This window comes from Somniosus microcephalus, chromosome 19 (genome assembly GCF_052327205.1).
Source record: "Somniosus microcephalus isolate GS21.2 chromosome 19, FLI_Smic_1.0, whole genome shotgun sequence".
Lineage (NCBI taxonomy): Eukaryota > Metazoa > Chordata > Chondrichthyes > Squaliformes > Somniosidae > Somniosus > Somniosus microcephalus.
The window spans coordinates 51,871,941-51,887,909 of record NC_141005.1 but is presented as its reverse complement, the minus strand read 5'-3'; the positions used below and the strand labels follow the sequence as shown (position 1 = coordinate 51,887,909).

The window sequence follows — 15,969 nt, the reverse complement described above, 5'->3', positions numbered from 1 at the left end:
GACACAGGCTTCCAGTCACAAAAACAACCTTCGACCATCATCCTCTGCCTCCTGCCACTAAGCCAATTTTGGATCCAATGTGCCAAATTGCCCTGGATCCCATGGGCTCTTACCTTCTTGACCAGTCTCCCATGTGGGACTTTGTCAAAAGCCTTACTGAAATCCATGTAGACTACATCAACTGCACTACCCTCATCCACACACCTAGTCACCCCCTCTCAAAATTCAATCAAATTGGTTAGACATAATCTCCCCCTGACAAAGCCATGTTGACTATCCTTGATTAATCCTTGCCTCTCCAAGTGGAGACTAATTCTGTCCCTCAGAATTTTTTCCCAATAATTTCCCTACCACTGATGTTAGGCTCACTGGTCTGTAATTCCCTGATTTATCTCTACTAACCTTCTTGAATAATGGTACTATGTTAGCTGTTCTCCAGTCCTCTAGCACCTCCCCCCTGTGGCCAGAGAGGTTCTGAAAATTTGTGTCACGAGCCCCTGCAATCTCCTCCCCTTGCCTCACACAGCAGCCTGGGATACATCTCGTCTGGGCCTGGAGATTTATCCACTTTTAAGCCCGCTAAAACCGCTGGTACCTCCTCCCTCTCGATACTAATTTATTCAAGTATAGGAAACTTTGTGATATCCGGCACCGACGGGACCGAGCTGTTGCCGTCCCATCAAAACTGCTGGACAAACCAGTGCTAATGTTGAAACATACGGAGCTCCGTATCTGGCAACAAACCCTGTTGCACAGCTTCTAAACAGTCGGCCGTACCTTGCAAGCGTCTCTAGCTTAGCAACAGCTTCAGCGAGACCTTGCAGAGCCTGACTGGTGGGGGGAAAAAAAGCAACGAAAAGAAAAAAACCTAACTAAACGTCTCCTGATTTTTGCCGGTGGATCGAGCATTCTGGACAGTTAACCTCCGGATAAACCAAAGTTTCCTGTATATCACAACAATCCCCCTGCCTAATTTCTATGCCTACATCGTCCTTCTCCATAGTGAACACAGATGCAAAATATTCATTTAAAACCTCACCTGCATCTTCCAGCTCTACACACAGATTGCCACCTTGGTCCCTAATGGGCCCTACTCTTTCCCTGGTTATCCTCTTGCCCTTAATATACTTAAAAAACACCTTGGGATTTTCCTTTATTTTGCCCGCCAATGTTTTTTCATGCCCCCTCTTCACTCTCCTAATTTCTTTTTTCAGTAACCCCCTGCACTTTCTATACTCCTAGGGCCTTCACTGTTTTTAGTCCTTTGTATCTGTCAAAAGCCTCCCTTTTTTTCCTAATCCATTCTTGTATATCCCTTGACATCCAGGGTTCCCTGGGCTTTTTGGTCCCCCCCTTGACCTTTACGGGAACATGTTGGCGTTGTACTCTCTCTCTTTCCTTTCTGAAAGACTCCCATTGCTCTGATGTGGATTTTCCTATAAGTAGCTGATCCCAGTCCACTTTGGCCAGATCCTGCCTTATCATATTAAAATTGGCCTTCCCCCAATTTAGAACCTTTATTTCCAGTCCATCTTTGTCCTTTTCCATGACTACCTTAAATCTCACTGAATTATGGTCACTGTCACCAAAATGCTCTCCTACTGACACTTCTACCACTTGTCCGGCTACATTCCCTAGAATTAGGTCCAGTACTGCCCCCTCTCTTGTAGGACTTTCTACATGCTGGCTCAAAAAGCTCTCCTGGATGCACTTTAAGAATTCTGTACCCTCTAAGCCTTTCACGCTCTGACTATCCCAGTTAATATTGGGGAAGTTGAAATCCCCTACTATTATTACCCTATTATTTCTACACTTCTCTGAGATTTGCCTACATATCTGTTCCTCTATCTCCCCCTGACTGTTTGGGGGCCTATAGTACACTCCCAGCAAAATGCTTGCCCCCTTTTTGTTTTTAAGTTCTACCCATATGGCCTCATTAGAGGAACCTGCTAAGATATCATCCCTCCTTACAGCAGTAATTGACTCCTTGATTAATATTGTGATACCCCCTCCTCTTTTACACCCCCTCTGTCTCGCCTGAAGATTCTATACCCCGGAATATTGAGCTGCCAGTCCTGCCCCTCCCTCAACCATGTCTCCGTGATAGCAACAATATCATACTCCCATGTGTTCATCAACACCTTCGATTCATCTACCTTACTCGCAAGACTCCTTGCATTAAAATAAATGCCATCCAGCCTTGCCATACTCCCTTGTGCCGTTACATATTTGCTCTGCCTTCCAGGCTGACTTGTTTTTTCCTCTATATTTGGCTGTGCATCACCCCCTACTATAGCTCCACTCCGTATCCGATCCCCCTGCCAAGTTAGTTTAAACCCCCCCAACAGTACTAGCAAACCTCCCCGCAAGGATGTTGGTCCCGTTCCGGTTCAGGTGCAACCTGTCCGACTTGTACAGGTCCCACCTTCCCCAGAAGCAGACCGAGTGATCCAGGAAACTAAAGCCCTCCCTCCTGCACCAACTCTCCAGCCACGCATTCATCTGCTCTAACCTCCTATTCTTATACTCACTACCACGTGGCACTGGGAGTAATCCAGATATTACAGCCTTTGAGGTCCTGCTTTTTAATCTGCTACCTAGCTCCCTAAATTCTTGTTGCAGGACCTCATCCCTCTTTCTACCCATGTTGTTGGTACCAATGTGAACCACGACCTCTGACTGTTCGCCCTCCCCCTTCAGAATGCCCTGCAGCCGTTCAGTGACATCCTTGACCCTGGTACCGGGGAGGCAACATACCACCCAGGAGTCACATCTGCGGCAACAAAAACGTCTATCTGTTCTCCTTACGATAGAATCCCCTATCACTATTGCTCTCCCACTCTTTTTCCTCCCCTCCTGTGCAGCTGAGCCACTCTTAGTGCCACGGCCTTGGCTCTTGCTGCATTCCCCTGAGAAACCATCTCCCCCATCAGTATCCAAAACGGAAAATCTGTTGGAGAGGGAAGATGGACCCAGGGGACTCCTGCACTACCTTCCTAGTTCTTTTACTCTGTCTGGCGATCACCCATTTCTTGTCTGCCTGTGCACTTTTTACCTGCGGTGTGACCACCTCGTTAAACGTGCTATCCACGAAGATCTCAGCTTCGCGGATACTCCACAGTGACTCCAGCTCTGAAACACGGATTTCGAGTAGCTGCAGCTGGAGACACTTCCTGCACATGTGTTCGCCCTGGACACCGAAAGTGTCCCTGACTTCCCACATAGCACAGGAGGAGCACTCTACGCTGCTGAGCTGCCCTGCCATGTCCTACCCTTAATTTACTCCCTTTACTTCCTTTAAATTAAAGAATATTAAATGCACTCATATTCTGCCAATCTTGTGTAGCAGGGTGAAGTCACCAACCTGCTGAACTATCCCCACTTCAGTATTTTGGTACGCAGTACCTATTGCTAAAGGAAAGGACTTGCATTTATATAGAGTCTTACATGACCGCAGGATGTCCTAAAGCGCTTTACAGCTAATGAGGTACTTTTGTAGTGTAGCCAATTTGTGCATAGCAAGGTCCCACAAACAGCAGTGAGATACATGGCCATATAATCTGTTTTTAATAATGTTGGTTGAGGGATAAATATTTGTCAGGACACCGGGAGAACTCTCCTGCTCTTCTTCGAATAGTGCCATGGGATCTTTTACATCCACCTGAGAGAGCAGATGGGGCCTCGGTTTAACATCTCATCCAAAAGATGGCAGCTCCGACAGTGCAGCACACCCTCGGTACTGCACTGAAGTATCAGTCTTGATTACGTGCTCAAGTCTCTGGAGTGGGACTTGAACCCACAACCTTCTGACTCAGAGGTGAGAGTGCTACTACTGATCCAAGCCTGATACCACCTTTGCAATGAAAATGGTCTAAAACAAAAAGGAGATATGATTCAACTTTGATTCAAAATGGACTGGTAGTTGGTGTGGACTCTATTAATCTATTTGACCGTAACCAATGCAAGGAACATTTTCAAAGTTTGCGAAGGAGGCTGCTCTAATATATAGTTCAACAATTCCCTCTCCAAATTGTAGCAAGTAGATCTTCCCAAAGAGCTCAACATAGTTATAGTTTAGGAAGGTGCATTCAGTCAGCCTAACTCTTGGAGGGGAATGTATTAATGGTTTTATTTTATAAGGTGGAGACTTTTCGGCTAACTGTGTATGGTGTGAGACTGTAGAATTAATCCATTCACCTTGAACTTGAAATTAACTTAATGGGCTTTTGCAGAGAGTTTGGCGGTTATTCCTTTGCAGTAGGATAAACGCTTTTTTGACGAGGAAGTCAAGTTGTGGTGAATTACAGAAAAAGAAAACTGGGTCCTAATTAAAAAAAACAAAAAAAACAATTCCAGGCAAACTGACTCATCCAGTCTGAGATAAAAATGGATTTGTAGAAGTTGATAATGAGGCTATCGCATCTGTTACTGCACCACATCTGCTTGTGAAATGGGACAGGCTGCAGGTGGGTGGGAGGGTAGTGCAGCCAAATGTGTTTCTCCTTAAGCCCATGTATTATTTCAAGTTATTTGCCCATGAGAGTGCTTGGGAGCTGCAGCTGGAATTCGAATGCTGAGGAGTTTGGTTTTACCCAAGCACGGTGCATAAGAGACTGATCACTGCACTTGTTTTCAGCTCAAATCCTTTACTTCTGAAATCCTGAATGTTACACCCATTCAAATGTATTAAAAACAGATATACTTTGGTTATATTTGGTTCTTGCAGCAAGAATTTGATAACAGAAGGAGTGAGACCAGTTATTAAGTATTGATTGGATTTATTTGCACCTTATTTGAATGCAAAGTCATCAAAATTAGATTGGCTCCTCCCTTTTCAAAATGAATGGTGTATTAGTCAGACTGTACACCTGGAGCTACCATAGCTAAAATAAAGGTAATATACCAGTAAAGATTCTGGCAAGAAAAGTGTGAATATTTGTCCACAGGGTTCGTAGTTTCATTATAATTGGTTGTGAAAATTAATGTATCGAGTGCCCAAACATTTGCAAAACATGAATCATGGTAATAGCTAAAGCTCTTAATGAGTCCTTTAATCATCGGTAGTATTTAAGAAAGGTTTTTAATTAAAAGTGTCATTTATTCATACTGGCATTTTTATAATCTGTTGTATACGTAACAGATGCTTAAAATTCTACATCCTGTCCAGACAATTAGTTGACTTGTTAACACATTGGTGGTATACTGTATAACCACTTAACTGTCATGCTAGATTTCATGATTTTTCTGCAGTTATGCAACATTAATTTCATTGTGTAAAGAAAATGGAACGCTAAATTGGACAAAATATTCATTGCAATTTAGCTTTGCGATTTATTACAATAATTGTAAATTGTGAAATTAAATCCTGCCGCCCCATTCTACACAGAATTGGTTAGCATATTGTCACCAGGATTTAAGTGAAGCGTAATGAAAAGTTTTTGTTATGTTCACTTGAACTGTGATAAAACAGTCAGCGGTACAATTATAGATTCCGGTCTTCCAAACTTAAATTGTGTTGAGAAATTACTTTGAGCTCGATAACACTGGGGTGAAGTATTGGCAGTGAGCGCAATTTAAGGATATGGAATTCTAATATCGGATTATTAAAGGTGTCTGCCTTGGCTCACTGGTAGCACTCTTGCCTCTGAGTCAGGAGGTCATGGGTTCAAGCTCCACTCCAGGACTTGAGCACATAATTTCAGTTGACGTTCCAGAGCACCACTGAGGGAGTGCTGTACTGTCAGAGCTGCCTTATTTCAGATGAAATGTTAAACTGAGGTCCTGCCTGCCCTCCCGGATGGCTGTGAAAGATCCCATGGCAGTTTTCGAGGAAGGGTAGGGAAGTTCTCCCAGCGTCCTGGCCAACATTTATCTGAACCTGTTTAATTGGTCATTTATCGGTTTGCTGTTTGTGGGATCTTGCTGTGTGCAAATTGGCTGCTGCATTTCCCTCCATTATAATAGTGACTATGCTTCAAAATTACTGCGTTAGCTGTGAAGTGCGTTGGGACATCCTGAGGTTGTGAACGACGTTATGTAAATTAAAATACTTTCTTTAAAGCATTTCAGTTCAAGTGCAACTTTTCTTGTACCAAAATGCTAAATAAGCCCTGTGACAGCACTTTAGCTGTTTAGATTACTTTAGCAAAGGCCACTGATGATGAAAAACAACATTAGTACTAGGATTTTTTTGTACCTGCTAAACTTTTCTTTTCCTCTTGCTCATTGTGTTCAGGAGGAAAGAACGGTGCTCGACCGAAACTTGTTGCAGCTTAGAGGTTCTGAGCGGCGAATCGTGTGGAAAGTGCGGTTTAACCTGGGGAACAGCAGCAGGCAGAACGCACAGTGTCGAAACTCCATCCAGGGTAAACTGCTAATTACAGATGAACAAGGTGAGGAAATGTGCCATTACCTAGTTTCCATCTAGCAAGCACTTCCACTTCCTCATTCTCTTTAAAATTCACTCGGCTGTTGATTAATAATAGCATGATTTTTTTTAAAGAGTCGAGGCTCTTCTGAATAATGTGTATATCATAGTGACATTGTTTCCCATTTGAAATAAGCTGCACAACTCCTAAGATTTGCTGTGAGATTTTATACCATTGTTTCCCTTTTTATTCCATTTTATTGCAGGTTATGTGTGCGAGAGGAAAGACTTGCTTGTGAATGGCTGCTGCAGTGTAAGCACACCTAGCACAAAGTTGTATGCATGTGACACCTGCCTGCCCAATGACTGCTGCAGTGTGTATGAGTACTGTGTCTCCTGTTGCCTACAGCCAAATAAGGTAAGAAAATGCTTCCCTCTTTCAAGGTGCAAACATCTGGCATTTAACAGATTGAGATTGTCAAATGTAGGTGTGAATTAAAAAAACAAAACAAAATCCAACTGTATCTTTGTGTAGCAGTTCAAAATGTGAGTAAGCCTTTGAGTATTTCAACATTATAAATGATTAATACAACTACTTCAGCTTCTAGGGTTAGATGAAGAACAGTGGGAGGAGGCATGGACCTGTTGGGCCGATTGGCCTGTTTCTGTGCTGTTAATACTATCTCTATGAAATTGTTTAAAAATGCTTGCAGGATGTTCAGCCTGACCAAAATGTTACCTAGTTAACAATAGTGGTCAAGCATGAGAAAGAAATATTGCATCCGTCTGAACAGTTCATCAAGTTAGAGATTAATATTGCTTTGCAGGAATTGACCTGAAGAACTCTGCTGTAAAGTAACACTTGGATCAGACATTCATTGTAAACCACAATAGCATGCAAACAATTTTTTGAGATGAAATTAACTTTGAAGTATGAAATTGACTCAATTTTTGCATAATATTTAAAATATTGTATTGCAAACTGCATTTAAAATCTGTGTGGTTTCTCCTCCTCAGCAACTTCTATTGGAACGTTTCCTGAACAGGGCTGCAGAAGCCTTCCAGAATCTGTTTACAGCAATTGAAGACCACTTTGAGCTCTGCCTGGCAAAGTGCAGAACGTCATCTCAGGTTCGTAATGAACAAATTTCAAATGACTGCAGAGTTGGTGAGAACAACACACAATAAAAATAAATGTCATGCATCATTCAGTTCCATTATATTTGCCATTATTTGAGCCAGTTATTTGCAACCCCATCCTACACTTCTCACAATTCGACTTTATCATATCTGATGTGTGGGAAAGCAAGTTACACTTTGACAGTTGGACAACTATCTCATGAGCTAACTTTTACAAACTCAACATTGTCAGAATATGCTGAATAACCTCTAATTTTCTTTGTATAGATATATTCTGTAGAAAGATTCATATCCTGAAAGTGAACCCTGGACTGCTGAATACCATGTGACTCAGTTATTTGTATTGGGTGGTTTTCGGTAGTATCAGGCCCAAAGTCAACCACGTCACCGGCTGAATATCACTATGATGCCTAGTGAGAATGTGTAAGGTGTTCTTTTATGTTTTACTTTCTGAGCTGATTCTTGCAACCTGCTCATAGCTTCACTGGTTGCAGGTATATGGTGCAACACTATTATAGTCTTCAAGGACTAATGTTGTTTGATAACATTATTGCATAAGTACACATCATGACGTCGTCCTGTTTCCAACTTTCCCTTTTCGGTATATTTCCCCATCTATTGATGCAATTTTTCCCCCCTGCAGAGTGTTCAACATGAAAATAACTACAGAGATCCTGCTGCAAAGTATTGCTACGGAGAAGATCTGCCAGAGCTACTTCCACTTTAATCTATGTTGTTAAAATAGCCGTCATGACCAAGGCATGCTCTGTTTGGACAAACTTTCACCGTGGAAGGATTGCAGAGGTTTTTTAAAAATACGAGGAAACCACAGTACCTGTAACTTTGTTTTCTACATCATTATTTAATATTTATTTTGTTTTAACTTTTGAACTGTCTTGATGGCAGCAATCAAGGCAACCAAATGCAATAACAATACCCTTCCAAAATGTGTAATTAGTGCCGTGCTCAATATTGCAGCCCGAGCAGACTACTGCCAGCAACTAACGTATCATCTGTTACACTAATTACAGTTTATTTGCATATTTGGAAATGAATTTGAACAAGATATGTAAATATATGCATATGTTTATCAAAATTAAGATGTACATAACACTTGATTTATGAGCCGTTCAGACTTTCTGCTTGCTCGAATGTCATTTTAAGTCTTGCCAATTCATAAAGGAATACGATTATAAGATGGAACCACATGTAGCTTTGTAGTCCAATTTTGGACACCAGTGAAGCATGATATTTGATGCAGCAAAATGGAATTGTTTTAGTTAAATATAGGCTGCAAAGATTGAGATTGCTTATATTAGGTTATCTCCACTCTAAGCTAAATGATATGTCGTGTTTTGGCCTTAATATTGGAAACATACCTTCAGTAAAGATGTGGAATCTTACTTGATGATCGACACAAACTAAAAATCAAAATGATACGTTTGTAAGCTCTGGCCGTTTCTGATAATGTCAGAGAATAACTTCCCCATTAATCCATGAAAGATAAAACAAAAGTCAAAAGGAACATTTTCTACAATATAGATAAAACAAAAGAGAAAAAAAGCATGTTGGAGTTTCCTGATCAGCTCTTGAATAAGGCAGTTGTATTGTGAGAAAGGAAGAAAAAGAGCTGTAGTATTTAGATGGTGAGAAAGCAAGCCCTTTTTTGAGTTCAGTTTTTAAGGAAACCGTATGCGGGGAAAAATTGGGATTTGCCCATTTTGGGGCCCTAATATCGGCCGGGTGCAAAGTTTAGTGCCCAGCGCTAATTATTGCCTCCGACTGCAAAATTTGCCTCTATCGCCTCTGGAGGTGATTTGAGCACGAAATCAAGTTTTACACACCTCTCTTAAGGCACAAACATCGGGGAGCGAGGCGCTACCTCAGAATGCTACCGAAGCTCAGGCGATGTCCGTTACCATGGAAGCCAGACAGACTGGCGTGACCAGTTCCTAAAGGGGAGGGGCCATCTTGCTGGCCAGCCACACCCTGCTCATTGCAGCCTTGAATCTCGGCCTGGAGAGACCTCTAAAGCAATTGTGTTGGAAGCACTAATGGATAGGCTCAGGGAAAGAGCTCGGCGCTTAGGAACTTCATAAGTGGTGCTGAGGGCCAAAACTCCTTAGAACAGTTAAATCTCTCCAGACGTCTCTCTCCCTCTCACCCTGCCTGTACCAAAAATTTTGCTGACAAGGAAAAGCAGGAAGAGCATGCCTTTAAACAGCGCTACCCCTTCCCGACTTGAAAATGTTCCTCACTACCTGTTGTTCTTAGCGGCAGGGGGTGCGACTCAATATCTGGTCTGGGGCGTTGCACGCTTGACTGACGTCACGATCTGCGGGTGCAGGAGATCGTGGCGGTAGTGTTTAGTGGCAGCGCAAAACGACAGGTCAGTTTCGCAAGTGACGCTAAAATCGCCGCGCTCGGGCGCTAAGTTGCTAGCGTGCCATTAGCGCCCCCCGGAGGCGCTAATGTGAGGCACTAGCCAACCAAATTTTTCCCCATATCCTTTAATGAATACTTGAGGTTGAAAGGCATTAGTCATGCATTATTTTCTTTCATTTGAAAGAGTCTCCAGGCAGATGAGCCCGAGGTAAAGGACAAGTGAATAGAATATGCTAAAATATGAGATTTTTTGTTCTGTATGTGTATTAAAAGACAAGTTTTAATGTAGAGAGCATCTTCTTCCCGAGAGCTAAAGAATAAATCATGTGCTTTCATTTTTTGTTGTTTTATATTCGAGGTTTCTATTAACTTAATATAAGCTAACTTAATTTGTGTACGGGGATTGAGTGTACGTGTAACTGCGAGATGTATAAAAATGTTTTTGTTGTCATAAAAAGGAATAATGTCCTAATAAAGAACAAATGTAGCAGATAACATTTTTATCATTAACTCCCAATCAGACTCATTATTCAGTGGCAGTTTCTTTATTTCTTTGACACCCCCTAAGTTCCCAGGCTGAATTAACATCCATCATTAACCCAGAATGTTTAAGGGTGCATTTTCACTGTAGCTACTAGTTTGAGACTGGTAGCTGCAGTTCAGATTTCAGCCAGACAGAATCATGTCTGCGTTGCTGAGCTCCTACAATGCTGCCCAAGAAAGAGCTCCAACAGTGAGAAAATCCCCGCTCTCTCAACATTTGAGCTGGGTTTAAAAAGTCCCCAGAAGGTCCAACAGGTCTAACTTTGTGAACTAGGTTTGACACTTCACTAGATTTACATGCCACATACTTTCAAACCAAAACCATGGGAGACCACTGCCTCCAGGGAATCTCACTCTACTTCGCACTGGAGCAAAGTTAGCAAAGTGGAAATTACCGCACCAATGTGAAACCTGCAGTGTAAATGCATCCCTCGTGGCCATATCCTCTGCATCTGTCTGCTTCACCCACCCAGGCTTCGCTTAACTGAAAATCAGTTTCTTCTAATACCAGTACTCTAATTCAAATAAATATTCAAAACAACAATTTAAAAAAAAAACTTTTAATAAAGGGGCAATTCATTCTTTAAGGATTTTTCTTATGGTGAAGGGTTTTGAAAGTACAGCCGCCATTTGATAATTCAATTGTTTCTTTGCATCAAAAAATAATTATCCAATAATTTGAATTAAGCAAAGTGGGAATTTAGTGCTAAGAAAACTTGAATGATCAGATCATTTGAATTAAGTGACTGAAATAAGACAGAAGATACTGAGCCTAAATTTTAATACTTAAAAAAATCTCCTTGCAATGAGTTCTGATCTTAGGCTGTCAGATAGGAGATGTGATTTCATAGAAGGAAGAGGAGAAAAATGGACTCCCTGCTAACTTGCTCTAACATTTTGCGATTTTTACCTACTTGGCCTAGTCGGGATTTTGGTTTAATTAATGTTATGATATTGCTATGAGGTTAGATTCCAACTTATGACGGGTTAACTTCCAGAGATATACAAGCAATTTAAAATGTTTAGGTTGGCTTCTGGGTGGAATACTGAATGGGCCAGCCCATCGTAAACAGCTTACTCTGAATAATGCATCAGTGTTGAAACAATAGGAAGTCGATGAGCACATCACAGAGTAATTTGCATCCTGATGCTGGCAATGGGTTTTCATTACACCTGGCAAGGGGCTTAGGTGGACAGGCTGTGACATTCTGTTCATTCCTATATTTCATATAAAATACACCAGTTTGTTTTTTGAGTTGGCCTCATCCATTAGAATGCTGTTCAGTCAATATAAAAAGATAGGAGAAACCACGTGGCAATGTGTGAGATAGAAGATAGGAGTAGGCCATTCGGCCCCTCGAGCCTGCTCCGCCATTCAATGCGATCATGGCTGATCATCCAAGTTCAGTACCCGGTCCCTGTTTTCTCCCCATACCCCTTGATCCCTTTAGCCGTAAGAAATATATCCAACTCCTTCTTGAATATATTTAATGTATTGGCCTCGACTGCCTTCTGTGGTAGAGAATTCCACAGGTTCACCACTCTCTGGGTGAAGAAATTCCTCCTCATCTCTGTCCTAAATGGCTTACCCCTTATCCTTAGACTGTGACCCCTGGTTCTGGACTCCCCAACCATCGGGAACATCCTCCCTGCATCTAGTCTGTCCAGTCCTACCAGAATTTTATAAGTTTCAATGAGATCCCCTCTCATTCTTCTAAACTCCAGCGAGTACAAGCCCAATCGTCCCAATCTCTCCTCATACGTCATTCCTGCCATCCCAGGTATCAGCCTGGTGAATCTTCGCAGAACATCCTTCCTCAGATAAGGCGACCAAAACTGCACACAATACTCAAGATGTAGTCTCACCAAGGCCCTGCACAACTGCAGCAAGACATCCTTGTTCCTGTACTCAAACCCTCTTGCTATGAAGGCCAACATACCATTTGCCTTCTTAACCGCCTGCTGCACCTGCATGCTTACCTTCAGCGACTGGTGCACAAGGACACCCAGGTCTCGTTGCACTTCCCCTTCTCCCAATCTATTGCCATTCAGATAATAATCTGCCTTCCTGTTTTTGCCACCAAAGTGGATAACCTCACATTTATCCACATTGGGCAGAAGCATGGCAGATGCAATACAATCACCCAACCTGTCCAAATCATCCTGTAGTTTCTCAGCATCCTCCTCACAGCACACACGCCCACCCAGCTTTGTGTCGTCTGCAAATTTGGAGATATTACATCTAGTTCCCTTGTCTAGATCATTGATATATATTGTGAATAGCTGGGGTCCAAGGACCGATCCCTGCGGTACCCCACTAGTCACTGCCTGCCACTTGGAAAAAGACCCGTTTATTCCAACTCTTTGCTTTCTGTCTGCCAACCAGTTCTCTATCCAAGTCAATACCTTGCCCCCAATCTCATGTGCCTTAACTTTACATGCTAATCTCTTATGTGGGACCTTATCGAAAGCCTTCTGAAAGTCCAACTACACCACATCCACTGGTTCTCCCTTATCTATTTTACTAGTTATATCCTCAAAAAATTCCAGTAGATTAGTCAAACATGATTTACCTTTTGTAAATCCGTGTTGACTTTGTCTGATCCTGTCACTTTTTTCCAAGTGCTCTGCTATTACATCTTTTATAATGGACTCCAGCATTTTCCCCACTACCGATGTCAGTCTGCAATTCCCCATTTTCTCTCTACCACCTTTTTTGAATAGTGGGGTAACATTAGCTACCCTCCAATCCATGGGTACTGTTCCAGATTCCATCGAATGTTGGAAGATGATCAGCAATGCATCTACTATTTCTAGGACCACTTCCTTAAGTACCCTAGGATGTAGATTATCAGGCCCTGGGGATTTATTGGCCTTCAATCCCATCAATTTCCCTAACACCATTTCCCTAGGATAGCAAAATATTGCGGATGCTGGAAATCCGAAATAACAACAGAAAATGCTGGAAAAACTCAGCAGGCCAGGCAACATCCGTTCTGTAGAAGGGTTTCGACCTGAAACGTTGACTCTATTTCTCTCTCCACGGATGTTGCCTGGCCTGTTGAGTTTTTCCAGCATTTTCTGTTGTTATGTGAGATCATAGTATCCACTGAGGAATCTATTACGATCCTTGGGTCATGCGATAGTTTAACTAGATATTGGGTATTAAGAGCGTACTCCTGGTTGTAGTGGACGTGAGGTCTACTTATGGGAGGGACCAGTGACATCAAGTCCAAGGGAATGTTTACTGTAGACCTGTGAAATTTGTAACAATTGCATATTAATAGTGACTGGGTGAAGCCTATAGGTCAGGTGTGGCTCAGAAAGAGAAATCCCATGCGAAATAAAGGCAATTCAATGAAACCTCTGCGCTAACATCATGTTTCAGCACCCTCTACTGTGTCCACTTCTGTGCATTGGCCCTGTACCCACAACATTTGCAAGTGCAACCTTTGACCTCCACCAAAGCGCAATTCATTTTTTTTAGAAAATATGGGGACTTTCAACTATCAGCTGTCTGTTTCTTGCCTGAACTTTCAAGGGGGGTTACTTCGAACTTCGGCGAGGGTGTAAGACTGGCTGTATTGGATCGGCCGTCTGTTACACATCCAGACCAAATTTTTCCTTTCCACTGAAATCGTCTGGGCTTTATAACTGGCGGCCGATCCAGTACCACCATTGCTATACCCCCCACTGAAGTTGAAAGTTACCCCCAAGGAGAAATGTGTAAAGCATAGATGGCGCAGCACGGTCCCACTTTCTCCAGATGTTGAGGGGCCTAACTGGCAGTCCTTAAAGGGAACGCCAGAGGCCTCTCCCAAAAGGTAAGTTTTGGGGGGGGGGTTCTAAGATTTTTCTGAGGAGCAGGGGACCTTCGTCAAGACTCACAAAAATCTTCTGGCCCGCTGCTGGCCTGTTCGACCCCCAGCACCCCGGCACCTGCAACCCATCCAACAGGCCTTACCTGCTGAATGACTCCATGCAGTAGCTCCTGAACGGACTGGCACGCTGCAGCAGAGCACCCGTTTGGCACCCGCAGTGCACCAAAAAAATGTTAATGAGGCCCGAACCCAAAAGTGGTTTAAGACTCCCAACTTACGGGGATCGGGTGGGATATGTGTCGGTGCAGGCTCGATGGGCCGAAATGGCCTCTATCTGCACTGTGGGGTTTCTGTGATTCTGTGAACTGCTTCATTGGGCGGGCTCTGTGGGAACACTGCCAATATCGCCCACGCCCGTTCAGCGCCCAACCCGGAAATTTCCCCTATAACTAGTTACTGCAATTTTTTTCCAAACATACACTCTGACCTGAATCCTTCCCGGCTTGCCTTCTGTTCCCTGCCTGCTAGGCCCCTAACTGCATTCCTCCCTCGCCATTAATGGCCCCTACCGGAATTTACAAACCCAAACTATCAAATGTGGAATTTTGAGTCTGCACTAGATATTCTCTCAGATTCAGGGTCTTCAGTCTCTTCTGTAAGAGGACCCCGTGTCTCCTATGATTTAAGAGTTTAGTGCCCAATCTGTGGGGTTTCTGTGATTCTGTGATTCTGTGAATATCTAGTAAATATGATAGCGTGACGCATGGGTTGTAACAATGAAAGCCCACATTGTGTAAACTGGGTGCTATGATCTCACTTGCGCTCTCCTGTACGCCTCCTTCACTGCTTCCACTTGGTGCTTCCTGCTCTGCTGTCAGTCACACACTGCTCTTCCTGTGCCTATATCTCTCTATGTGGTGTGATTGTGTTCTGGAATAGAGTATCCAAATATTCCAACCCCTCCCTTATGTGTTCGGAATGTCTTTAACTCACACTCCAGCTCAGTGAACCCGAGCCTGAGTAACTCAAGACAGAGCCATTTCACACAGGTGTGGTCATCTGGGACAATCTCACTGTTCATAAGTTCCCAGATTCTGCAGTCCTGGCACACTGCCTGTGCTATCACTTTTTATTCTGTATTTATTGATTTACTGTTTATACAGCAGTCATTTATTTATCTTTAGAGCGCACTGAAATCGCCATTAATGCTAAATTAGTTACTTCTACTGCTCAGTTTAGTATATTACATCTATTTACTTATTTAAAGTTGATACTCTGGCTTTTGCCCTTGCCGGTTTTGTATTTTTTTTGAAGTAAAGTAGCTCCTTAATCTACTGTGTGGTTAAATAATTGAACACTTAGCACTTATTCCTCGGGCTCCACTGCTCCTCCCTCTGAGTTGACTATGACGTCATGTTTTCAAATTCTTCCCTGGAGGGAAGCACTCCTGCTCCACCTGGCTCCACAAAAAGAATTAAAAACTTACCTTTAGGCTCCCCTTCAGCGGGATCTCCAGCTAAAACTGGGCGGAATGAGCCGAGTTTTGTCCTAAAATGGTAATAGGGCTCCCATGTACGCCATAGCACCCCGATTAGAATTTAAAGAGCCTTGAAACTTGAAACAGGCAGGCTATTTGGCTGCCCAATGATAGGTCCCTTTGGAGATGGCGGCGGCTGGAGTGCTGGCGTTAATGGGGCGGAAAGCCATTTTTGA

General features: G+C 42.9%; 1 protein-coding gene across 2 annotated transcripts in view; it reads left to right on the top strand.

Annotated features, from left to right (window-relative positions):
- spring1 (SREBF pathway regulator in golgi 1) overlaps positions 1 to 10,409 on the top strand; it is a 40,267-nt gene extending 29,858 nt beyond the window's left edge. For both annotated transcript variants that reach the window (XM_085961773.1, XM_085961774.1), the window contains 4 exons: positions 6,236 to 6,392; positions 6,634 to 6,785; positions 7,385 to 7,498; positions 8,151 to 10,409. In XM_085961773.1, coding sequence (XP_085817899.1) covers positions 6,236 to 6,392; positions 6,634 to 6,785; positions 7,385 to 7,498; positions 8,151 to 8,234 — 507 coding nt within the window. In that variant the 3' untranslated portion in view covers positions 8,235 to 10,409. The remainder of the gene's footprint in view (positions 1 to 6,235; positions 6,393 to 6,633; positions 6,786 to 7,384; positions 7,499 to 8,150) is intronic.
- Positions 10,410 to 15,969: the final 5,560 nt, after the last annotated feature.